The following is a 25,156-nucleotide window of genomic DNA, read 5'->3' on the forward strand; positions in this document are numbered from 1 at the left end:
ATGTCTGGTTAGCTCTGTTTTCTGTTTTGCTCTCTTCTGCCTAAGTCAGCTAAATATTATTGGGGGAAGTCAGCAACTCATTGAATTTCAGATCTCTTGTGGGTCTTCCACTGGATCTTTTTTGTACCTCTCTTCATTCCTTGTATCTTTTGACATCCTGTGAAGTTTTTGCAGTAGCTGTTCCAGTTTTCATTGCATTCTCCTTTTTCCTTCATAGCATCCATCTCACACTCAGCAGACAACCATAATTCTTAATTTACAGAGATGACACAGGCTATGGAGCAGGGTTCCATCAGTGCCCACCCTCTGTCTCAGGAAGAGGTGTCAGTCTTTGCAAAGGCAAACTCTATCTGGTTACTCTTCTCCCACCTCTTAAATGTAGCTCCTGTCAAGTTCTATTTTAGAGCTTTTCTCTGTTGGAGCAGCTGCCACTTCGTTTGAGGACCATTGAGAGTTTGAGACTCTCTCCAGTCTGTTTAGGGGACTTCAGTAGTTCTTGGTTGAGCATGCACCCCACATGGTGCCCACTGCCAGGCACTGGGGATGCAGAGACAAAGAGCTCCCACTCACCCACCAGCTACACAGACTGCAGAGGAAGCATTAGGTTAAAGAACATTGTATCTTTTCCTGAAGTTTTCAGAAGTGCATGGTCCATACTTGAGACTGCAAGGGAAAGGTTATTTACTTATAATTCAGGTATACTTTGCTAAAATATGCATTCATATTAAAATATACTTTTGTTTTTCTGTAGATGTACAAGTTCTTTTTAAGGGCTTCATGGTATTCTATGTGTGTATACTTCACCAGGTCTCTTATCAATGGACAGTACAAACAGTACCACCATGAATGTCCTTGCACTCGTATCTTTGTTTACAACTGCAAGTGTTTCTGCAGTATGAATTCTTAGAAATGTTACTGTTAAGGACGTACGCGTGTTTTGCCAAACTACCCTCCGAGATAGCTGAATCCGGTACATTTTAAAGCAGGAGGCGGTAGAAGACGCTCGGCGGTTCCGGCCTCCGAGCAGCAGGCGGCGCTGTGAGCCGTCTTTGCGGAGGCCACGCTGACTGACTTCCGGTGTCGGCGGTGGCGCAGGCGCAGTCACCGCGGAGCTGACGCGGAGGCTGGCGGCCACAGGGAGCGATGCCGTACGCCAACCAGCCCACCGTGCGGATCACTGAGCTCACTGACGAGAATGTGAAGTTCATCATCGAGAACACCGACCTGGCGTAAGGCTGCCGAGGGAAGAGGCTGGCGGCTCTGGGGCGCCGGGAGGCCCAAGCCGGGGTCCCGGGGGCAGGGAGCGGGGTTGGAGTGGGGGTGATGTCCTTCCAGAGCTGCCCCCCTGCGCCAGGGCTTTAGCTTTGGGAGCCTGCGGCGCGGGCCCAGCCTGTCGAGGCTGCAGCACCTTCATGCCTTTTGGCTTTTCGTCTTTCAGGGTGGCCAATTCGATTCGGAGGGTCTTCATCGCTGAGGTGCCCATAATAGGTAAGCGACCCCGCTTCCTCGTTCCCGGGCCCACGGGTTCCTGCCCCGCTGTCTACCCACACTCCCTGGGGCTGCTTCCAGTCCTTGGTTCGGGCTGAGGGTGGTAGTGCTGAGAAAAGTGCATTGCTGGAGACTTGACCATACCCTGTGCCCTTGGCCCAGTGGCCGCCTCCCTGGCACCCACGGACCACTTAGGTCCACCGTTGTCCTGCGCATGCATTGCTGAGAAGCATGGGTTTAACAGTGTGCAGACTTGGGTTCAAATACTGTTTTCACTACTATTGTGACAAAAGTTTTTTAAATGTTTTCAACTTTTATTTTGGATTCAGGGGGGTACATTGGTGCGGGGTTGTTGCCTGGGTATAGTGCGTGATACTGAGGTTTGGGATATGAATGATCCTTTCAGCCAGGTAGTGAGCATAGTACCCAATAGGTAGTTTTTTACTCCTAGCCCCACTGCCTCCCTCCCTGCTCTAGTAGTCACCAGTGTGTCTATATTGTCATCTTTATGTCCATGCGTGCCCAGTTTTAACACCCATGCGGTGTTTGGTTTTCTGTTCCTGTGTTAGTTCTCTTAGGATAATGGCTTCCAGGCCGGGCTCACGCCTGTAATCCCAGCACTTTGGGAGGCCAAGGCTGAGGAACACCTGAGGCCAGGAGTTCGAGACCAGCCTGGCCAACATGGGAAAAACCTCATGTCTACTAAAAATACAAAAATTAGCCGGGTGTGGTGGTGCACACCTGTAATCCCAGCTACTGGGGAGGCTGAGGCAGAATTGATTGAACCCGGAAGGTGGAGGTTGCATTGAGCTGAGATCATGCCTCTTACGCTCTAGCGTGGGCAACAGAGTTGAGACTCCTTCTCAAACAAAAGAAAATAAAAAAGAGGATAGTGGCTTCCAGCCGCGTCCATGTTGCTGCAGAGGACATGATTTCGTTCTTTTTTATGGCTGCATCAGTTACTATTTTTGAGAAGCTTGGGCAAGTTATTAAATTTCTGCGTGCTACAGTTTCCTCATCTGTAACATTCAGCCACTAATGATCTTTATCAGGGTAATGTTAAGGATTAAGTGAGGTAATCCATATAAGTGCTTTATGTTTAGTGAGTGCTCAGTGCTGGTAGATGCCTTTTTTATTAATCTATTTCTTCAACAGCATTTATGGAGCATGTAAGTGGCAGGCACGGTGGTAAGCTCTGGGAATGCAAAGCTGTAGAGAACATGGTTTTTGCCCTTGTGGAGTCCACAGTGAGGTTGCAGGGGGAGAGATGAATCCACAGACAACACTAAAGCAAGGTAGACTGATCAGTAGTTCAGGAGAAGCATAGCTATGGTACAGTTGGCTGTTAGAGGAGGGAAGATCAATTTCTGGTCTGGTTCCAGCCACTTTGCTCCAGGTGCTTAATGCATTGATTATACTTGTATGAAATACTTCAAGCATTTCCGAGAGTCAGGTCCAGAGAGTTTGGGTTAGGCAAAAGAAATATAAGTCATAGCTGTGGCATCAAATATTTAGACTTTTAAGGAAATAAGCAAGCCAAATGATTAGGCAAGAGAACATTGTAGTTTATCCACTACCACCCCCGGCCCCCCAGTCACTTCTTCAATTCAGCTTGGAGTGCTGGACCTCCCCCTGACTCATCACTTTATGCCTCTGGACCTCAGTTTCATCAAGAGTCAGGTGAGGGAGTTGTACTTCATGATGCAGCCCTGCCATTCTGAGTCTAAATGCCTCTTTCCCCACAAATTCAGTTCTACAAATAATGTTGAGCACCCAAGCTAGGAATACAAAGACATCCCAGCACCTGCCTGAAGGAATTTCTGAAGCTTGGGGTATAGACATAACATACACAAATATGACACAAGGCACACTATGACAAGTGTCTTCAGGGAAGTCTGAAGAGAGTTTTGTGAGAGAGGAGTTGAAAGAGAGGGAGTGCCACACCTGTAGCATAGAGGGCAGGCAAGGCTTAGTTTTTAGGAGGCACAGAGGATCTTAACCTGTACAGTGAGGAGGGGAAGGGTGTGCTGGAGGAAGGGGCCAGGGGATTAAAGAGGCAGAAAAGCTTGGGTCAGGGTTCTCTTAGTTGGCTTGGACTGGGAAAGCAATGGGAAGCATAGCAGGACAGAGTAGGTGGAGGCCTAGCATGTGGAGGTCCTCTTCCGACCTCTTCCTAGTGTCTGTGTCCCTCATTTGGCAGTTGGGCTCCAATGCCATTTGATTCCTGGATTTAGTTGGTTCCATGCAAATGTTTATGAATGAATAAATATGTGTTTAAGTCAAGCATGTGTGATAGATAATACCGTCTTTATCCTCCTACCTGCTCATTGCTGCTAGGGATTGGGTTCTATATTTAGTATGCTTTGCGCGTTAAAGGAATTCAGTAAACGTCTGTTGGTTGAATGTTTAAAAAGTGCTAAGTTGGGCAGTCCAGTCATTATATCCTAAAATGAGGTATGGCCCATAAGTCTGTGTTACTTCTGTGAGGTTTTCCCTGACTTTGAAGTGCTCAAATAGTTCATGTTCTTGGATTTGGTGGTGGCACAGGTAGCAGATTTAAGTGCTTCTCATGGAAATACTCAGCTCAAATAAACATGTTTCCACTCCCATGATATTCTCTGAGTCAGTGTTTTCTGTGAAGCAGGGAGCCCCCTGCGTTAAATTCACCTGAGCAGGGAGGTGAGGTGTGTGGTGTGTATGGGTCTTATTAAAATGCAAGTTCCTGGGCCCCACTCTAGTGCTGTGGAATCAGCCCAGCCTCTGCAGTTTAGTGTCAGGTGATTCCTAAATCTTGAGAACCACTGCATTAAGTCTCTAGGTACATTTGATGGCTAAACTCCATGTCTGCTTCTTTCATTTTGTAGCCATTGACTGGGTTCAGATTGATGCCAATTCCTCAGTCCTTCATGATGAGTTCATCGCTCACAGGCTTGGTGAGTACTCCTTTTATTAGAAGGGAGGGTACTGTGCCTAGTGTCAGGAGGGGGCTTCCTTCCAGCCTCACCCCCAGGAGGCTTCTGGGTTCTCATTTTGGCTTGGCTGTTTGGTTTTCTTTAAAGTGCTTTTCTGTTTTTTACAGGATTAATTCCCCTCATTAGTGATGACATTGTGGACAAGCTGCAGTACTCCCGGGTATGCTGTGTGATTGGGTGGAATGTGAGGTTTGGTGGGGAGGCCTTGGGTCTCAAAGGGATTTTTCCTGACATTTGGCATCCAGCTTGAGTAGTACTGTAGGTCTGGAACAACAATGTGGAGATGTTGTCTAGAGCCTGGGCAGGCCTTGATCCTTGGTTCTGATGGGGCTTCAGATTGATTAGCATGCAGAACATCAGGAAATGTTGTTAGCCAGCTCCACCAGATTGCTTGTTTACAGTGGAGGTTCTTCCTTCCAAAGCATCTCTTCCCAGTAGCAGGGGCCTTAGGATGCTACGGGAGTCAACAGAAGGTTGGGGTAGGCATGGAGCAGAGGGAATGGGAGCTGTCTCATAAGAGCAGCTTCTGGGGAACTAGTCCTGGTGTCTGCAGATTCATGCTGTCCCCTCACTTGCAAGTGATGCTGCTTAAACATGGCCACACTCTTACCCCCTTCCTCCTGGTCGTGTTTGCTCCCTGATGGCATGTTAACAGGCCTTCAGAGTTTGGAGAGAGTGAGATAGTAATAGGTTACCTTCATCCTTTCACTAGGCTGCATTACATAGCAGCTTAAGACTACTCCCTCTTGATGGCTTTGGGTGATCCAGAATCAGTCCATTTTCTAATATTCTCAAGGGCCATGTCATTTTTGTGATGGCTAATTTGATATATCTTATAAATATGTATTTTTTTAAAAGAAATATTCGGCTGCATGCGGTGGCTCACGCCTGTAATCCCAGCACTGTGGGAGGCCAAGGCGGGTGGATCACAAGGTCAGGAGATCGAGACCATCCGGGCTAACACAGTGAAACCCCATCTCTACTAAAAATACAAAAAATTAGCCGAGTGTGGTGGTGCATGCCTGTAGTCCCAGTTACTTGGGAAGCTGAGGCAGGAGAATGGCGTGAACCCAGGAGGCAGAGCTTTCAGTGAGCTGAGATCGCACCACTGCACTCCACCCTGGGTGACAGAGCAAGACTCCGTCTCAAGAAAAAAAAAAAAAATTCAAGCATAGAAAAGCATGGAGCTAGTGTAATAAATACCCATGCTTCCACCTAATACTAAGTTGTCACATTTTAACATTTTGCCCTATTTGTTTCAGATCTCCAGATTTTTGTTTTTTAAGAAATAAAACATAGATATGGTGGGGACAGTTGTACAACCAATTAAGAGCAATTTGGCAACATCTTACATAAAGGGATGCATGCTCTATCACCTAGCAGTTCCTTTCATTAAAATTTTTTCTACGATTTATTGAACAAAGATGGCATGGTCTCTCTCTCTCTGGCTTTTTCTGAAGATCTGTAGAAAAGTTGAAAAACTAGAATAATAAATACCCTTTTACTTTTCACCTATAGTTACCAATTATTAATATTTTACATTTGCTTTATTTTTCATATGCATGTTGCTATTTTTGCTGAACTGTGTGAAAGTTGCAGACATCCTAACACTTCTAAGTACTTCAGCATGCATTTCCTAATAAGAATAGTTTCCTACATAACCACACTTTTATTGTGCCTAAGAAGGTTAGCATTAATCTGTAATATCAATATTCAGATTTTCCTAGTTTTTCCCCAAATGTCCTTTATTGCTTTTCTGTTTGTGGGTCAGTCTTGATCCAGTCAAGATTCGTTTGGTCCTTATAGCACTTTAATCTCTTTTCATCTCAAACAGACTCCTCTCCTTTCAGTACATTTTTTTTTTTTGAGATGGAGTCTCACTCTGTCGCCCAGGCTGGAGTGCAGTGGCGCTATCTCAGCTCACTGCAAGCTCCGCCTCCTGGGTTCACGCCATTCTCCTGCCTCAGCCTCCCGAGTAGCTGGGACTACCGGCGCCTGCCACCACGCCCGGCTAATTTTTTTGTATTTTTAGTAGAGATGGGGTTTCACAGTGTTAGCCCGGATGGTCTCGATCTCCTGCTCTCGTGATTCACCCGCCTCAGCCTCCCAAAGTGCTGGGATTACAGGTGTGAGCCACCGCGCCTGGCCTCAGTACATTTTTTTAGGTTGAATATCTTTTCATATTTTTATCTTTCATTACATTTTGATTCTCCCATTTCATATTTCTTTTTCTGTTTTTTCAGACAGGTCTCACTCTCTCACCCAGGCTGTAGTGCAGTGGCATGATCTCGGCTCACTGTGACCTCAGCCTCTGGGCTCAAATTATTCTCCTGCTTCAGCCTCCCAAGTAGCTGGAACTACAGGTGCTATGCACCATCACACCCAAAAAATACAATTTTCTTGTATTTTTTGTAGAGACAGGGTCTTGCCATATTGTCCAGGCTAGTCTCGAACTCTTGGACTCAAGCGATCCTCCCACCTCAGCCTCCCAAAGTGCTGAGATTACAGGTGTGAGCCACTGTGCCCAGCCCCATTTCATATTTCTAAAAGTGATTCTGTCTCAAGGGTCTGGGTTACCTTCATACCTCACCTGTGTGTGACTGTAGAGGACCCAGGTGGGACCTCTAGCTGCTGCTTCTTCCTTATCATGCAAACATCAAAAGAATGTTGGGTTTTCCTCACTGGTGTGAGGGAGAGAACAGCTTGCTTGATTGCATCCTAGTAACTGTCTTCTTGCCTGAAGTGGAACTGCAATTAATAGTCCCTAACATGGGAATGAGTCAGTTGTTTTAAGAATGGCAAAATGTTAATAATTATGGAAGGTGGTTATGTATGAAATTTTCCATAATAGAAAGGATTTTTTAGAAAAGGTGAGTAATCTAGAACTTGAAAGGTACTTTTTTCTGTTCCTTGGTGGTTTTATTTTAAATGATGGTTACATTCCTAAGCTGGTCCTTTTAGTTCTTGGGAAGCTGAACTATAGAGTGTGAAAGCATCCTCCTCTGCCTCATCGCCTTGGTTATGAGGAAGAGTAGTTCAAGGGCCAGAGGGAGATGTTAGCAGTGTGTCTCCAGAGGTGGCCTTGCAGCTGGTGGGAGTGGCAAGGAAATGTGGGTGCCAATGTATGTATAAGTTGTCTCTAAACTTGGGCAGTCCATGAGAATGGTATACCAGATTGTAACAGCCCACAAGAACCTGGAGACTGATGAACCCCTTTTTACAGGTGAAGAAACTTAAGGAACTGGGCATTAGATGCAGGGAACCAAGACAAGGAGCCAAGGCAGGAGTTGCCATCTCCCTGTAAACTAATTCCTGCTTCTCTTCCTACCTTAGGACTGCACATGTGAGGAGTTCTGCCCTGAGTGCTCAGTGGAGTTCACCCTCGACGTGCGGTGCAATGAAGACCAGACGCGACATGTCACCTCTCGAGACCTCATCTCCAACAGCCCCCGGGTCATTCCGGTCAGTGCAGGAGAGCCGCCTCTTTTCCCTGGGATCTTTTCTCTTCTTTTGCTGACTCCAGGTGGGCTAGACTAGGGTTGATCCTTATCAAATGTCGGCATTCCCTGTTACCTTCTGCCTTAATCTGATCCCTAGAAGTGCTAATTCTGGATTCTTCTTGGGCATCGTTGCATGGTTAGCATCGTTGCTGCTGCACACCCTCTGTCACCCAGGGACCCTTTTAAAGGCCATGGAATTGTTCTGCCTAAGGCCATCACCACACCATGAAGTGGGGATTGGAGTCCGGGGGGCATCTGTGCCACCACCTCGTCAGGTGCTCCTTCCCTGATTGACAGATTGCAGTCTAGAGGTGCTGGGATATGGATGCCAGAGGAGGTGATTGGGGAGGTGAGCAGCTAATGAATGCCTGGTGGACTCCCTACAGGTGACATCCCGGAACCGAGATAATGACCCCAATGACTACGTGGAGCAGGATGGTGAGTCTTCCTGATCTGTCACTCTGTGGGCCAGCGGGAAGCAGAGACCAGACACAGCCTCTCGTGCTGCCTGGTCTCCTCGCAAATTGGCTTTAGACCCATTTTTCCAGATGTGTGTGGTCTTGCAGTGGCACTCCGAGTCAGAATTTGGAGAACCATGTCTCTCCTGGACCTTGACTGACTTGTGCCTCTCCCTGCAGACATCCTCATCGTCAAGTTGAGAAAGGGCCAGGAGCTGAGACTTCGAGCCTATGCCAAAAAGGGCTTTGGCAAGGAGCATGCCAAGTGGAACCCTACTGCAGGGGTGGCTTTTGAATACGATCCAGACAATGCCCTGAGGCACACAGTGTACCCTAAGCCTGAGGAATGGTACGTTCCCCTTAGGAGTGATGGCAGGCATTTGGGGTGGGTGTGTCATAGAAATGGCTGCTGTTGACTGAGAGGTGGCAGGCTCTCTAGGAACTTGGGTGCCTCAAAAGCAGCAGTGGCAACCTTGTGCTGACCTGTGTTTGACCTCAGGCCAAAGAGTGAGTACTCGGAGCTGGATGAGGATGAGTCGCAGGCTCCCTATGACCCCAACGGCAAGCCAGAAAGGTAAGAGCCTACCCGGATATGGGAAGGTAAAGTGTGTAAGAAGGGATGGTTTTGGTTCAGGCCATGAGTTAGGCGTCCCTCTTCCCGACCCCGTAGTTCTCACAAGCTGAGGAGGGCTGCTGACTGCTAAACCAGACCTGTGGTATGTGCACATCCCGGGGCAGGCCGTCAGCCCCCTTTTGGTCACTGTGACAAAGAGGAACCTCCAGTTATCCAGGTTGTTCCTGTTCTGATTTTCAGCCCCCAAAGAAGAGATCCTTAGGTCAATGCTAGGGGCAGAGATTGGGACCCAAGTTCCACAGGGGTGACTGTGAAAGAGCTGTCACTGGTCACTGCTCACTTGGTTTTCCACTCTCTCCTCAGTGGGGCATGCGTACATACAGAACTTTAGGATTTTCACAGGTACCTTATGAGGTAGTTGTAGCCTCCTTGCAGTCGTGCAAAGTGTGTTGAAACTACCCTATGTAAGAGGTTTTAGACGAAAGGAAGTCAGCCCTGGCCCAAGGTCAAGTTCCGTGTGGGAACAGAGCCAAGACCCGGAAGGAGGGAGGGTTGTCCATGGCCAGAGCTCGGGTCGGCCACCCTGCCTCACAGGGCACTCACTGGACTCTTGCCTCCTAGGTTTTACTACAACGTGGAGTCCTGTGGCTCTCTGCGTCCTGAAACCATTGTCCTGTCAGCCCTCTCTGGATTGAAGAAGAAATTGAGTGATTTACAAACTCAATTAAGCCACGAGATCCAGAGTGATGTGCTAACCATAAATTAACTGCAGCTTGCCTGCTTCAGCAAAAACGGAGATTCAGGCCAGCAGCTGGATATGGGGGTCTCTCTTCAGACTCTTCTAGTTTCTGAGAATCTAGTCTACTGTTGCTTGAGCGTCTTGGCAGGACATCAGTACCAATGAGAAGAGGGTCATAGATAGATTACCAGGGATGCAGTGGTGTTTAGGCAGGACCGGTCTTTACTGGCCCTGACTGCTGTTCATAATTGGCAGCAGTGCTCCCCAGATCCCAGAAGGTCCCTCTGGACTGTTTCCAACGCACCTGTAGGGAACCAACTGCACTTCTCTCCTGGTTAGTCCAGCTCTTTAAACCCTTTCTGTCCAAAATGAGTCATTTTCAGTTGTACCTTAGATTTCTAGTGTTAGGATCAAGTGCCATAGCCTTTTTTCAAGGGGCCTATAAACCTTTCCAGTCATTGCCCCAGGGCTGGCACTTCAAATTCCCAGGTGTCCCTAATTTGAGAAGTAACCTTTTGGAATAGCATTAGACACTGGCTGTCCCCTCCCCACCAGATAAACATGATATTTCATTCTCTGTCCAGCAGTTATGAACCACTTCACCGTCAATGGCCTGATCATTTAGTTTGGTGGTGGTGGGGGTGGGGGGGTGGAGGCAGCCGCAGGAGCAAGGGCCCCTCCCACATACACAGGAGGAATATTTCATTTCTCCTTAATGAAGGCTCTGGCCCTAACCCCTCAGCACTGTCTCCGGATAGGAACATGTACAAAGCAGTTAATTAGGCAGCCTGGAGAAAACCAGAGATCCAGTACAGAAAGGAAAGGATATTTATTGATTAACAGAAGTTGTCTTTTTAAAAGTGTTTATTTTTGGCAATAAAGAGCACAACATAATCTCCTTCATGCGTCATCGTGCCACTTAGCTGAGCCAGCCAGCTCTGCCTCCCTCCCCAAAGACCTTTGGACCCCAGTTCCCCTCTACAGGCTAGCTCGTCCCTCTGGGTGGTCATTCCCGGGTCACGTTGAGAGCGAGGCTGACTGCACCACCTCCCTAGCTCAAGGGCTCCTTTGGGAGGGGCTGCGTGCTTTATCATCCTCCTGCCACAACTCAGATAGTGGTTATTTACAAGGTCTGTTCCCACAAATCAGGACCCTAAAGTATTAAAAAACAAAACCCAAAAAACAACAACAAAAAACCCCACACAACCAAAGGTTTGACGTGAATAGAAAGATAGCCCTTCTGCATGGTAGTCAACAAATACCAGCACTAGAAAATCAATTGCTTTAATTGCATTACAGCAGGGAGCCTCAGCACCATGTGGGGAGGAGGAAACGGGAAGGGCTAGGTCTCAGAGTGCTTTTGGCTGGCCAGAGGGTGGCCAAACAGGGCCAAGGGGCTCCCTCTGCTTGGGCATCGTCCACCCCTGGTCAGTGAGGGGGGCAGCAGGGGTGCTCCCCACGGCAGTCCTGCTGCAGCCTTCCCTCCTGGCCTGGCCGTGGGGCAGGAACAAGCTCCAGCCTTCCTCCACATGGCTGAGGTAATCAGCATCCCTACCCCGAGGGCATCTTCCCAGCCTACAAAGCAGGAAGGAGCCTGTGCAGAAGTTACATTTTAAAACCAGATTTTCACCTGAGGCGTCAACCAGATGTCACCTCTGCTTAAAACTCCAATTGCAAGGCTGGCAAGCAGCACAGTGGAAGCGCAGATCCTTCCTGTGTCACTCCAGGCCCAGAGGAACTGAGAAGCCACCTGCTGTTCCGGCCCTTGGGCTGTTTGGGAAAAGCCAGCAGTCAGAGTGCCAGCCTCGAGCTCTGATTGTCCCCCTCCTCTGGCCCTGGTAGTTCAAGCAGGTTCTGGCAGCAGGAGGGTTGTGCCATGGAGGATGGACACAACTGCCCTTATACTCAAAAACAGCCTTGACCATGGCCTGGTCATAGGATTAAAAAGTGTGTATGTATTGGTGGGGAAGGATGGGGTGAGGGTGAGGGGATCTCATTGATACAGAGTATGTCATAAGCCATATATATTAAAATCATTAACAGTATATAGTCCCACGGTAGCTCCAGCCCCTCACACATGCTCAGGTGGTGTGGCCAGCCCTTTGCCTCAGTCCAGTCTCACCCTTGGGGGCAAGGAGAGGGCAGCTTGCTCCCTTTCTCCAGGCTCTTGGCCGACAGCCCCTTGAGGCTCTCTACGGTACACTGCAGCCAGCCCCGCAGCAGGCAGCCCCCAGCAGTCATTGGTGCTCGCCAGCACTGTGGTCACTGGGATGGGGTCTTGGCCTCGCTGCTGTCCCCCTGGCTGGGCTTTGGCTTTAGCAGGATGAATCTGTTGAGGAGGTCCGTTTCCGAGCTGGCCTGGGCTGCCCCATAGCCCTCACCTGTGGGCACAGAAGCAGGCTCAGAACTCAGAGCTAGGTCAAAAGACCCCTGCCCAACAGGCCTCATCCTCCACAGAGCCTCCTGGCAGGTGGGTGTGGGGCATGGAAGCGACTCACCAGCATAGCTGGAGGCTTCGGCGATGTTCTGGGAACCCGTGATGTGGTGCCAGTAGGCACTGCGGGGCAGCATGGTCGTGGGTGTGCAGGGATACGAGTAATGCTCCGTGCCCTTGTTCAGCAGCTGTGGGGCAAAGGAAGGGGTCACTCCCATTAGTGGCTCACAGTATCCCTGAGCAGCCCGCCCAAGGCCCTACCTGCCTCCACTGTGTACCCCAGGCACTTGGCCCTGCCTGCCCACCCGCCCCCCTCCCCCAACCCTGTAACCTGGACTGATGCCCGCTGCCTCACCCTCACGTTCTTCTCCATTTCCAGCAGGACCCGCTTGTGCTGCTCAGCGATGGCCAGGGTGGCACTGTGGACCCGCTGATAAATCTGCTCCCCTTCTTGTGTCTGGAAGGTGTAGAGTCCTTCCCCAGCATCACACATCCTGGGGACACAGATGGCACAGAGGGCAAGACGGTGGGGACCCACCACAGACATGCATGTAATTGGTTAGGCTGTCCTGCAACTGCAAGCCGTGGCTGCCTTCCAGGCCGGGAGGACAGGCAGGGCTGTGGTCTGGGGGTCCGACCACATGATGTAAGCATGCTGAGCATTTTCTCTACCAGCTGGTGCTCAAAATGCATTACAAGAATTAACCCATTCAGTTTTCTCTACCACCTCCCTCTGGTCTTTGTACCATAAATGGTTTCCTCATTGTTATGCATTTTCCCAAACCATTTTATAGATGAGGAAACTGAGGCATACAGAAGCTAAATAACCAAGGTTCTGCAGAGGATTATATGTAATTTCAGTCTAGGCAGGCTGACTCCAGAGTTCAAGTGAGGGGATACCCAGTCTTCACTATAATGCTAGGAGGTTAGGTACTTTATTATCCCCGAAACCCAGACTCAGGTCCACAGTCACAGAACTAGTAAGTGCCTGAACCCGCATTTGACTTAAGCCAAAGTAGTCTATGACTTTTGGTAAATAGCTTCAATTGATCTGCATGCTGTGGGCAAGTTACTCCTCTGAGCCTTCATTTCATTTCTTCGTCTGTAAAATGGGAACATTACATTCCCCCTTGGGATTGCTATGCCAATAAATAAACCAAGCTCCTAGTGCAGTGCCCAACACAGAGTGAATGGCAGCCCCCATCACACCATGGTAGGACAGGGCTGAGAGACGAGAGGGTCCTACCGGCCAGCCTCGAAGGTAAAGCGTGTGGCATCCCGGCCATAGCGGCGCAGTGAGCAGAGGGGCCATGAGACGAGCTTCACACGGGGGTTGTGGATGTCCCAGAGGTAGATGTTCTCGTGCGTGATCTGCAGCTTGCACTCACCATACACGTCCAGGTTGGGGCAGGGCAGCAGGAATACATTGAAGCGATCTGGTGTGGGGGAGGGTGGACAAGTGGGCCCAGAGATGCCCCAGATGGGGGCTTCCTCCCTCCCTTCCTCTCCTCTTCCTCCTCCCCCTCCCCACCGCCAGGGCCAGGGCCCAGCCTCACCTGTCTGCTCACACTGCACCCCTGGGGCCAGGAGGTCAGGCTCTCCCAGACTGATGTCGTTGAGGCGGGACCCCAGACACTCCACAGATAGTGTCTTGTACCACTCCTCTGCCTCCAGCTCTGAAGAAAATGCTACTTCATCATGCGGCTCCGGGAGCCCGGTAGCCCAACCCATCTGCCCAGCCTGACTTATGCCACCATGCACAGCAGGGAGGGCAAGGACAGTGGGTTCTGCCTACCTATCCTGCCTCAACCCTGAGGGCCTGCTCCCTGAAGGCACCCCCAACCCCACACACACCCCACCACCATCTCCACCCAGGGTTAGCCCTGCTCTGCCCGCTCCTAGCTGGACCTCTGACCATGACCACCCCAGGGGAGGCAGATGGAGGTCCACACTCAGCGCCTCACCTGAGTCGCAGGTGAAGGTACGTGCTGAGTCGTCAGTGAATATGATGGCCACCGCCTGCCGCTTGGTCTCCTTGGGGAGCCGCGTGACACACTTGACGTTGCTGATCTCAGTCACCTGGGATAGCATCCACGAGGGACTTAGCCAGGCCAGTGCATCTCTCTCTCTCTCTTTCTCTCTCTCTCTCTCTCTCTCTATCTCTCTCTGCATCCCCCACAGCCCTGCCACCCCCAGGAGGGTGCGTAGACCTCAGGCCTCAGCAGACTGTCTTTGCTTACAGGTTGGGGGAGCTAGGACCCAGGCCTCCTAACCTTGGGGCAGCCCCGGAGGCACACTGACTTCTCATCTGGATACTTCTCCAGCCGCTGGGGCCCCTTGCTGGAGGATTTCCGGAACACCAGCCAGCACCTCCGGTAGATCTGTGGGGCGAGATGACAGGGCTCAGACCTCCCTGGACCACTCCCACCCTGCCAGCATGGCCCTGCAGCCACCCCTGCCTGCCACAGGGGGCGGTGCCGCACAGCCTTCCCTGGAGCCCCAGCCTGGTGACACCAGGAGCGGGAGTCAACAGCAGTGTCACCTCCCTAGAAGAGAAGCCTCCTCCCCAAATTGAAAAGTCATTGACTTCTTGGCTGGCTCCAAAACGCTGTTCCACAAAGGGTGCTCTCCTGACCTGCCATTTACTGTGTGCCCCGCTTTTAGCAAGTAGCCAGCGTTCCTGAGTGCTTCCTGTTCACACCTGTTATTCGCACTGTGCACAGTCTCAGGGCCACTCCTGAGATAAGTCCTGTTATCCCCATTTTATAGATGGAGAAAGGGAGGCATCAAAACACTAAGGAATGGCAATGCTGGTATTTGCAGCAGGCTGTCTAGATCCAGGGCAGACCCTCACAGCCCACTGCAGGATCTGGCCAGGGCTCGGGCAGTGCCAGCCACAACAGAGGGGTCTCCTGGGGACAGGGATTAGACCCTTGCCCCTTGCCCACCTGTACATACCGTTGCCTCCTGCCCACCTGTACATCCCCGTGCCCCTAGTTCTCTGAGTCAGGTGAGGGTCTTTACGTAGGTAACCCCCACTCTTGTCTCCTGGGGCTTTCACTCACCCTCTCTTTTCATTCTCTTACCAACCCTGAAATGTAAGGGGCGCAGTTCCAGCTGGGAACTGAGGCTCCTCCCACAGCATGGTGCCTTCCCTCCTGGTCCTGGCCACTGCTGAGGCTCCTGTACCTTAAACCACCTACATTCTCTGTAGCTTCAGGGACTCCCCTGAGGAGGTAGGGAGGGGAGGGGAGTGACCACTCTAGGATTGAAGGGACAGACCGGCCTATCATTCACCCGGGGTAGGGGAGGGTTTGGCCCCAGCCACCAGCCAGAGCTGCCCTTGCACAGCCCCTCCCTCCCACCTAAGCTTTTTTCTGCCCAAAGTCTGTGGCTGGGGTTTACCTACTTCCAGCGGGCACTTCAAAAGCCCTGCAGAGCCTGTTCCCCAGGCATCTCTGGTGTTCCTCTTACTGGAAACAGTAGGGAGACTGAGTGGCGGCCGAGAGCACAGCAGAGGAGGTCAGGGGACCTCTGGGCCCCACCCTCTCCTCAGCTCTACTGTGCCATGGGTAGGTGGTCCTTGGCAGGCAGGGTCCCAGGGTGCAGTGGTCCTAGGCAGCCCCCATTTCAAGACACCACTCAGAGCCAGGCTACTTCTGGCTCCTATCTGGGACCCTAGGAGGCATGTCTGTTCCTGCACTCCTGACCCTGGCTCGGCCCCTGTTCTACCCACCTAAACCACAGCAGCCCTCAGTTCTCAGCTGCAGCGCTCCTTTAAGACAGACACTGAATTTTATCCTCAGAATCCTCACTCATATCCTGGTAGCCTCATTAACAGCCATGCTAAACAAGTGAATGACCACATGAAGGAACCGTGAATGAATGGATGGATGAATGGATGGATGCTGCCGACCCAGATACACCCTGCCAGGGTGGGTTCCATGCAGCCCGCAGCATCAGGGGCAGAAGGCCTGGGGACCTGAACACGCCGGTTGCCTGGTTACAGGATACACATTCACAGCCCCAGGGAGCCACGCGCTCAAGAGCCCTCCTTCCCACTTCGCACAGGGCTTTGATCACTGCTTCAGAAACACTCTGCCACAGCTCTGCCACGGGAGAAAGGCCCTGGCAGGTATGAGTGCCGACTCCTGATCTCTTTCAGCCCCTCCCCCTCACCTCTGTGGGCTGAGATGAGAATGGCTGCTGGGGAGGGACTGCAGCCTCTCATACCAGGGGAAGTGAGGCTCCTGGTTTCAGAGGGAAGAGAATTCCTTGCATGGATAGGGCCTGGCCACGCCCCACCTTCCCATCCAGGCTGTGCCCACCTGTCAGCCGCTCAGTCTCCCTTCCCTCTGGAACAGGTTTGATACTGAGCCCAAGTGGCTGCCCTTGTAGCCGGTGCCTTCCTGGCATGCTCTGCCCTGGGCAAGGCCTCAGCCCAGCTGGCCCTGGGGACCTGCTAAGTCTGGGGCCATAGGAATGAGGAGTGATGCTAGAAGCAAAGCCTCTGCTTCCTTGGCCTCCCTACCTCAGCCTCAGCTTCTCTCTTTGTTCTGTGCTCCAAGTCAGTGGGCTGATCCGCCTTTCAGAGGAACAGCAAAGCAGTCGATGGCTGCCAGGGCCCAGTCTCAACTAGGTTGAGCCCCAGGGCAGGGAGGAACAGGAGGGGAGGTGGGGCCAGAACCGCCCTCTCCAAGGCCAGCCCTGCTCTGTCTGGTATCCAGGTAGGGAAGCCGGGTGGCAGATCCCTCTCCCACTCCGCATGCCCCCCACCCCCCTCAGGCTGAGCCAGGAAGCCTTGAGCAGCCTGAGCCCACCTACCCCTTCAAGGCAATGGGAAAGAAAAGGGAGAGAGGGACAGGAGTCCTGGGTCAAACACGAGACTTGGGTGACCTCAGCCACCAGGGCTGTCCTTCCTACAGGAGAAGGGGCAGCTAGCTGCTAGACCTGTCTTTGGCAGGGGGGCCTGGCAGAGGAAAAGAGGCAGCTCTCAGACAGCCTCACCGAGATCATGAAGTTGATCCCCTCTGCTCCTGTCTTCTGGGGGGTCTTCACCAGTTGGGGGTCTACAGGGGGTAGGACAGGATGCACGCCCAGTGAGACCTCTTCTCTGTAGCCCCTCCAAGCCCCCAGTTCAGGGCCAAGCACCAAGCCAACAACTTGGAGGGAAGCAGCCTGTCCCAGAGCACTGGACCATTCTGCCCAAAGTTCTCATTTAGAAACCACATAAATATCAGCTTCAGCGCCTCACACCACCCCATCTCCCCCAGCCAACCACTCCCCTTTTCAAACACTTCTTTAACATTGAAAATGACAATCTGAAATATACTAAATATCTGTACACGGAAAGCAGTCGGAAGCAAGGGGAGAGGACCTAAAAGAAAAGAGGCCAGGAGAGGTGAGGGGAGGCCGGGGGTGGGGGGCAAACGGAAGGGAGAGGAGGCCAGGGGAAGTGAGACGCTGCTTCTCAGCTCAGACACAGCCCGGCCTTGCCAGCCGCTCCTGCTGCTGCTGTGGTGACAACTTCAACAATAGCAGGGGAGCCGCCTGCCCATTGGTGGCCACCGTTGCTGCCACCACCACCACCACTGGCCCAGCTGTTGGGATGCCAGCCAACCCTCTGGGGCGGGGGCTGCAGCAGACAGAACCCAGCCCAGGCACATGCCAGGCAGCACGCTGGCGAGGAGCCCCGAGACCACAGATGCACGATGCCCGGCAGCCGGCGGGCAGCCGCATGCCCCACACACCATGCCTCCGTGCCTGGGACCCAGTCCTCGGGCCCCCTCCCTTGGCAGGGCACCTCCGCAGGTCAGGGTCACTCACCCCGAGCTTCCTGCTCTTCATCTTCACATAGCCTTGCTTGACGATGTCGCTGAAATTGGTCGCCATGCTTTTCCCACCTTTTGGGGGCGCGGGGCCTGGCAGAGGCGAGGGGAAGAACGTCCAGGTGCCTGGGTCTCCGGCTCCTCCAATCACCTGTTCCAGACACTCTGTCGGGGCTGCCTCGAGGGGCTGCTCCTCACCTCCCCCGCCTCAGCATTGTTCTAGCAGCTCCTTCGCCCCGCGCCTGCTGGAAATAAAAATGACAGGGAGATTAGAGGCAGTGACATCTTTCTCTTCCTCTCGCTGTCTCGCTCTCTTTTTTCCTTCCTCTTCCCACACTCCTCCCTCCCTCTTCCCTCCCTCCTTCCTCCCGCCCTTCTTCCTTCCCTTCCCTCCCCACCCCAGGACGACAGAACCATTCAGGAAAACCGAGGTGGAGGCAGCAGTGAGGAAAATGGTCCAGCCCAGTCCCCTCCCTCACGGCTGGGGCTGGCAGTTAACCCCTTCCTGGGAGGACTGGCTCTGGCTCCTGCTGTGGAGGTGGGGACCTAGGAAGGGAAGTGGCAGGGAGTGCTGTTCCTCAGCATTTCAGGCTCGGGGCCCCATCAACTGTGATAACTCTGGGGCAAATTTAGGGCAACTTGCCAAGAGCAAAAGCCCCTTCCTGGGTACAAGCGCTCCCAGGGTTAGGGGCAAGCGCTTCCCAGAGATGGGGGAGGGGGGTCCCAGGAGATGACCCCTGGGTGTCTGAGTGAATCCCATGCTCTGCAATGTTAAAGACAATTTGCCTGGTCAGCTCAGCAGCCCCCACAAACCCCTCTGTCCTCCTGCCCGACCCAGTCCTCTACCTGTTTCTCTCCAGCCCCAGGCTAAGAATCACTACCTTGAGCTCACGCAGGGTCTGCTCCCAGGCCCTGAAACTCTTCCGTACACAGCTCTGGGTGCTGCTTCCTGGGTGGGAGGGCAGAGTCCAGTGGGGCGGGCCCCCAGATAAGCCTGAGGAATGTGCTGGGCCGGCTAGAGGTGGCCACTGTGGGAGCAGACGCCTTGCTCTGGCCCTGGGGTTGGGAATGCTGGCCAGTCCGTAAGGGTGGGGCCCAGGTCCCAACAGGCCACTGGATCTGGCCAAGCCAAGTCAGGCCTCCATGTCCTGAGCATGGGCAGGAGTTAATTATAGGAGAACCAGCCAGGGCCTGGGGCAACAATACATGCAGGAGACAGTGTGGGACACCAGAGAGAGGTAAATATGAAGCAGGAAATGGGGGTACCAGCAGAGCCACCCCAAATCAGGCGGATCTATAGATAACAAAGACTCAAACTCAAAGGGAGACCTCAGTGATGACCCAGTCTAACCCCTGTATTTTATAGATGGGGAAAGAAAGTTGCCCAGAGAGGGTAAGTTACGTGACTAAGGTCACACAGCAGGCCTGGGGCAGAGCCAGGGATGAAGGAGAAGGTCCAGGGTGGTGATGGAGGCCAGTCTGAGGGGGAACATCCTACTGCCATCTCTGGCTGCCTGCCACCACCTAAGCCTTCCCTGCCATCCAGCCTCAGGGGCAGGATTATGCCAGCAATGTGGCCCCTGTGTCTTCAGGATCACCGGGTGGGAACAGGGCAGCATTTCTGGGGTCAGCTGGGTATCTGTGCTGCCAGAACGGGGCCCTGGGGCAGGCATGCTGCTGGTTGTGCCAGCAGCTTGGCATTAATTAATGTCCTGGAGGCCTGTCTGCTGAGTGCCTAACAAGGAACAGATGGGACTACCCCAGTGGGCACACACAAACAAGGGACAGGCAGAGAGGGTAATGCTCCCCTATCCCACTTGCACCCTGATACCCCCCAATTCCACTCCTGCCCATTCACTGCCTCTATCCCAGCTCCCTGGGGTCCAAGACCCTCCCACAGTTAGGTGGTCTACTTTCCTCCTATAAGGTCTGGTCTGGGGTCCCCCACTGGCAACTGATCCCCAACAGCTCTGCCACACCTGGGCTCTGGCAGCCAGAGATGGGTCAATTTTCTTATCTCTGTCTTCACCGCCTGCCTCTGGGGCTGCCTTCTCTCCAGAGCAAGGACCAGCTCAGGAGTTCCCCTCCAAGAGGATTAGCAGGCTGGCCAGTGGCTGTGGGTCCACAGTGTGGAAGCGCCCTATCAGAACACGTCTACAGGAAGCCACTGGGCCTCTCGGGTTCATCCAGCGCAGCCCAGACATAGCACGGCCTGGAGTGTGAATCTAGCTGGCTGTGTGGTCCTGGGCAAGCCGCTTAAGACGCTGTGCCTCAATTTCCCCATTGGAAAAAAAAGTGAATAAATCTACCTACTTTAAATGAGGAAATGAATCCATGAGGCACCTGCCTGCCCACCTGGGACAACAGCTTCTACCCTTTTTTTTTTTCTTCTTCTTCTTTTTTTTTTTCAGACGGAGTCTCGCTCTGTTGTCCAGGCTGGCTCGGTTCACTGCAAGCTCTGCCTCCTGGGTTCATGCCATTCTCCTGCCTCAGCCTCCCGAGTAGCTGGGACTACAGGCTCCCACCACCACGCCGGGCTAATTTTCTGTATTTTCAGTAGAGATGGGGTTTCACCCTGTTAGCCAGGATGGTCTCGATCTCCTGACCTCATGATCTGCCCGCCTTGGCCTCCCAGAGTGCTGGGATTACAGGCATGAGCCACCGTGCCTGGCCCTCTTTTTCTGCTTTTGAGACAGGGTCCTTCTCTGTCACCCAGGCTGGAATGCAGGGGTGCGATCACGGCTTACTGCAGCTTCAACTACCCAGGCTCAAGTGATCCACCCACCTCAGCCTCCTGAATAGCTGGGACCACAGGTACATACTGCCATGCCCAGCTAATTTTTAAAAACTTGTTTGTAGAGATGGGTTTTCACCATGTTGCCCAGGCTGGTCTTGAACTCCTGGGGTCAAGTGATCCACAAGGCTTGGCCTCCCAAAGTGCTGAGATTACAGGTGTGAGCAACCGCACCTGGCTAGAGCTTCTACCTTGAAAACTCCAAGAGCTATATATATATATACATTGTTTTCTTCAAGGGATATAGTTTTCAAGAGTTGCTGCTCAGACAGGGCGATGAAACCACCAGAAGTCAGCCTGCTCCTTCCCAGTGTCGCCCCACCAGGGACTGTGGCACCAAGCTCTCAGGAGTGCTCCTGCTGCGTCTGTCCATAGGCCTCACCCTGTCCCATACCCCAGGTCCCCAGCAGGAAGAGTAACCTTCACTGGGAAGGCTGGGTGGCAAAGTCCTGCCAGCTTACTCTGGCCCTGAGTCACAGGGACCCCTGGCCACACTTAGTCCCTAATGAGGTTTGCAAGAGCAAGACCTAACCTAGGACCCAAAATGGTGTGGCAAAGGGGGGTTGGGAATGGAGAGGAGGGAAAGGTCAGGGCCAATAGGTGGCGCCACAAATTTGACAGGCAGTGGTGTCAAGTGGTGGGGGGAGCCCAGAACCAACCCACCATCCTCCAGAAGGAATGCACCGTGTTAAGCAAGCGAGGCAGCCCCCAAGCTGAGCCTGTGAAGGCCCAATAGGACAGCAAGAAGTGGAGGGCAGGCCGGGCACAGTGGCTCACAACTGTAATCTCAACACTTTGGGAGACCAAAGTGGGCAGATCACCTGGGGCCAGGAGTTCAAGACCAGCCCCAGCACCATAGAGAGACCTCGTCTCTATAAAAAATGAAAAACTTAGCTGGGCATGTGGCACGTGCCTGTAGTCACAGCTACTGGGGAGGCTGACATGGGAGGATCACTCGAACTCAGGAATTCCAGATAGCAGTGAGCTATGATGAAGCCACTTTACTCCAGCCTGGGTGATAGAGTGAGACTCTGTCTCTAAAAAATTTCAAAAAAAATCAATGAAAAAAATACAAAAAGTGGAGGGCAGCTCAGGCTGGGCAGGCCAGGAATCGGGCTGAAGTAGCCCCTGCCCTGTTTGTCCCTGGGGCCACTGTCCCCATCCACTCCTGAGCTACCGCCAGCCTCACAGGCCTGCAGCAGGAAGAATGCTTGCTACTTTGAGAGGACCTGAGGTCTTGGGTCCTTCCCCAGCACTATGAGCTCCGAGCTCCCAGCTAAGCAGGGTGTCCAGCAGCCCCTCTCAGGGTTCCAGTGCAGGAGGAGAGGAGCAAGGGCCCCCCGTATCCCACCTCCCAGCCTGGTACCAACACTGCTGCTTACCCAGGGACAGTACCTGCCTGGTGCCAGGCCACCACAGGCTCCCACGCAGGGAGAGCCAGCTCCAAAACGCTCCTCTCCCCAGGAAGGGTGGGTGTCCTGGGGGGCAGGGGGCTGGGAGACTCCCAGGGCCCTCCCTGCCCACCTGCCCCATGGGGCAGCCACGCTGAGCACTCCCTCTCGCACCTGGATTCTGCCTGGAGGCTTTGGCTCCAGAACAAACGCTACTCGCTGAGACTGCAACCAATGACTGAGCGGGCGGCTGCCTGCCTAGCTGGGCCTCCCCATCCCTGACAGATCGTATCTTATCGGGCTGCAGGAACAGCCCTACCTGGACACCATCTCGGTGTCATCTGGCTGTCTCTACCCCACGGCGAAGATCGGATCTGTGGGATTCTCTCCAGCACCAGGGCCATTTCCCATCACCTGCTGCTCTCCCCCCACCCCACCCCCAGATTGTTATCAGGGGCGGGCTGGGAGTGCTCCCAACAGATCCCCATGGGGCGACCACATGAAACATGGTGAGTCCTATCAAGGTGGATAGCAAAGACAGACCAAATACCCACCTAGGCAGAGAGGGACGGCAGAAGGAGGGGACATCTGAACAGCCACGGTCCCCCAGACCCTTAAGCCAAGAGAGTAATGCTGTGGCTGCATACCACTCTGCTCTCCTGGGTCCCCTGCCCACCCCTCAACATGCCAAACCCCCCCCCTCGAGGGACCACTGCACTAGCTGTTTCCCACCTACAACATCATTCCCTCACACGCTCTTGGTTCATTCCACTGCTTCATCCACCTCCCCCAGGAGGCCTTCCCTGACTACCCTCACCAAAGGATCCCCGCTAGTCAGCCTCTCTCACAACATCAGGTGTGGCTGCCTTCATCGCACACCACCATGGGATTTTCTTGTTCCTACATCTGTCCATTTGTTTCTGACCACAGAGAGACATCTGGAATGTCAGCTCCCTGGTGGCTCAGCCTCGTCTGTCTAGTTAACAGCTCTATCCCAGCTCCTTGAATGGTGCCCGGTGGGGAGGAGACGCTCAATATTTGGGGTCTGAACGCATCATTCTCTCCAGGACTTGTCCTCCCCCCCCATCCTTTCTTCCACCACCACCAGCCTCCATCTGGCTGGACCTGGCTCAGCTTCCAGAGGTGAGTGAGCCACAGCAGGCTCCCAGCTCCTGGGTCTCGGCGCTGACTGGCATGGCCAGCAGGCTGTTGTTACTGGAGAACCAGCTGCGCTCAAGACCCGCAGTTTGGTTCGGAGCTGCCTCAGGGAAGAGTGTGCTGCTGACACCGAGGCCAGGCCTGGTTGGGCAGCCCCACCTTGGCCAGGGTTGTGGGGTGAGGTCATGCCCAGCCCTGCTGCCTTGCCCAGGAGGGAAATGCTGGGAGTAACCAGTACCAGCACAGCAATGCAAGCAACTGGGGAGAGGAGACACAGCTCCTGGGACCAGAGTTGGGGGCGGGGGCAGGGGCAGGAAGAGCCTGTACCTGTGCCACATCTCTTTGAAAGGGTCTAGGAAAGAACCTGCCCTAAGCAAGCCCACCCCACACTGTAGTCTCCTAGAGCTGCTGCCAGGTCCCTCGATGCCCTCACCATCAGACCCCTCCAACCCACACCCTCCATCCAAGCAGAAGCGCCCCAGCAACTGACGTGTCCCCATGGCTTGGGGCAGGCGGGCTGCACAGAGCCCCTGCTCTGCCACATCACCCAGGTGCCCAGCCTCAGCTAATGCCCCTTTTCAGTAACAGAAAGCATGTAACTGGATTCAGGGCCTTGCGGGCCACTGGGGAAAAGGTAGACAGACCTTGGGGGCCAGTGGAGAAAGGTTCAAGGACAGGAGGCAGCTGGTCATGAGTTTGGGCTGTAGGGAGAAACCCCATAGTCAGGAGGGGGTCGGCAGTGGGGGTCAGCTGGGGTACAAAAAATCATCTCTTGGAATTTGGAGGAGTTGAGAGAACAGGAGGCCCCGGGGAGGAGTAGGAAGGCTGGTAGAAGGTTGGGAGCTGCCAGGGGCTCGGTTATGCCCCTTCCGGCTGGCAGGCCCGGGAGCGCAGGGCCTGGGTTGTTCGGATGGGGTTTGTGTGGGTGCGGGTGAGGTCATCTTGCGACCTGGGCTACCCTGGAGACGAGAGCTGAGAGGGTGGAGAGAGCGCAGGGAGTTTCAGGGCCCAGGCACTGGCTTGTAGGGGGCGGGTCTCTGAGCCCCTCCACCCCAGAGTAGGAAGGTCCCATGGGACGGAGCGTCCCTCAGGTTCGGGAAGTGACTGAGGGTAATCAGGGGTGGGTATCGCCGGGGCTCTAGCGGGTTCTGCGCGGCCTATGTTCCCCTCCCTGCCTCGCGCCCCCCAATTTACCTGGGCGCCGAGGCCCGGGCCAGGAGCGCCTGCTCAGCGGGGCCCCGGAGCAGGCTCATGCCCGCGTCACGGCGCGGCCGGCGGGGGCGGCAGGGCGGCGGTGGCGCCGGGCTCCAGGCGGGGACGGCGAGGGAGGTGCGGCCGCCCGGCTAGGGATCGGGCTCAGGCTGGGACTCGGCTCCGCTCCCTCCACCGCCCAGTCCCACCGCTACGCCCCGCCCCCTGCCCCGCCCTGGCGGCCAGCCCCCGCCGTATACCTCCGAGCCGCGGGACACTCGATTCTGCCCTGGCACCCCCGCACCCCTTTCAAGTCGCCCCTGGTACCCCCAGCTCATTCCCACCACCCCTCCCTGGGCCCAAAAGCCCACATCGTCTCTCAGCCCCTGAAAGCTGAACTCCACATCAGCTCCCAGCCCCCACATCTCAACCCCTTCACTTCTTCAGGAGTCACATACACACCCAGACTCCACATCAGCTCCCAGTCCCCACATCTCAATCCCTTCACTTCTTCAGGAATCACATAAACACCCATTGCTCCCCTAACCGCATCATGACTCTTTGGGCCCTCACAGCCCAGCTCCCCCAGCCCCACAGTGACCTCCTCTGCTACCCCTCCTCAAGTAGCC

The 25,156-nt window shown here is 53.7% G+C and overlaps 2 protein-coding genes across 8 annotated transcripts; one reads left to right on the plus strand and one right to left on the minus strand.

Annotated features, from left to right (window-relative positions):
- Positions 1-1,014: 1,014 nt before the first annotated feature.
- POLR2C (RNA polymerase II subunit C) lies at positions 1,015-10,629 on the plus strand. Its single transcript, XM_007993442.3, has 9 exons — positions 1,015-1,229; positions 1,439-1,488; positions 4,353-4,421; positions 4,568-4,620; positions 7,794-7,922; positions 8,347-8,398; positions 8,599-8,767; positions 8,918-8,992; positions 9,614-10,629. Exons 1-9 carry the CDS (start codon positions 1,144-1,146, stop codon positions 9,756-9,758), a joined length of 828 nt encoding a protein of 275 aa, XP_007991633.1. The 5' UTR covers positions 1,015-1,143; the 3' UTR covers positions 9,759-10,629.
- On the minus strand, positions 10,172-24,711 carry DOK4 (docking protein 4). Of its 7 annotated transcripts, none has more exons than XM_073015406.1 (9): positions 24,531-24,711; positions 17,992-18,235; positions 14,439-14,546; positions 14,130-14,244; positions 13,722-13,841; positions 13,412-13,601; positions 12,521-12,659; positions 12,230-12,353; positions 10,172-12,112 (listed from the first exon to the last, which is right to left on the minus strand). In XM_073015406.1, the coding sequence occupies exons 2-9, from the start codon at positions 18,055-18,057 to the stop codon at positions 11,994-11,996; spliced, it is 981 nt and encodes a 326-aa protein (XP_072871507.1). In that variant the 5' UTR covers positions 18,058-18,235; positions 24,531-24,711; the 3' UTR covers positions 10,172-11,993. The 7 variants fall into 7 exon arrangements, 6 of the variants coding, with proteins under 6 accessions (XP_072871507.1, XP_007991631.1, XP_072871506.1 ...); XM_007993440.3 differs by having other exon boundaries at positions 17,992-18,238; XM_073015405.1 differs by lacking the exon at positions 24,531-24,711 and adding an exon at positions 18,875-18,935 and having other exon boundaries at positions 17,992-18,238.
- Positions 24,712-25,156: the final 445 nt, after the last annotated feature.

This window comes from Chlorocebus sabaeus, chromosome 5 (assembly GCF_047675955.1).
Source record: "Chlorocebus sabaeus isolate Y175 chromosome 5, mChlSab1.0.hap1, whole genome shotgun sequence".
Lineage (NCBI taxonomy): Eukaryota > Metazoa > Chordata > Mammalia > Primates > Cercopithecidae > Chlorocebus > Chlorocebus sabaeus.

Bases quoted from the DNA above. Each gene is read 5' to 3' on its own strand.
- POLR2C (XM_007993442.3), top strand. From the start codon at position 1,144: ATGCCGTACGCCAACCAGCCCACCGTGCGGATCACTGAGCTCACTGAC. The intron at 1,230-1,438 runs GTAAGGCTGCCG...TTCGTCTTTCAG, and splicing joins ATCGAGAACACCGACCTGGC to GGTGGCCAATTCGATTCGGA. The intron at 8,768-8,917 runs GTACGTTCCCCT...GTTTGACCTCAG, and splicing joins TACCCTAAGCCTGAGGAATG to GCCAAAGAGTGAGTACTCGG.
- DOK4 (XM_038008450.2), bottom strand. From the start codon at position 18,057: ATGGCGACCAATTTCAGCGACATCGTCAAGCAAGGCTATGTGAAGATG. The intron at 13,602-13,721 runs GTGAGGCTGGGC...CCCCCACACCAG, and splicing joins GGTGCAGTGTGAGCAGACAG to ATCGCTTCAATGTATTCCTG. The intron at 12,354-12,520 runs GTGAGGCAGCGG...TTTGCCCCACAG, and splicing joins AAATGGAGAAGAACGTGAGG to CTGCTGAACAAGGGCACGGA.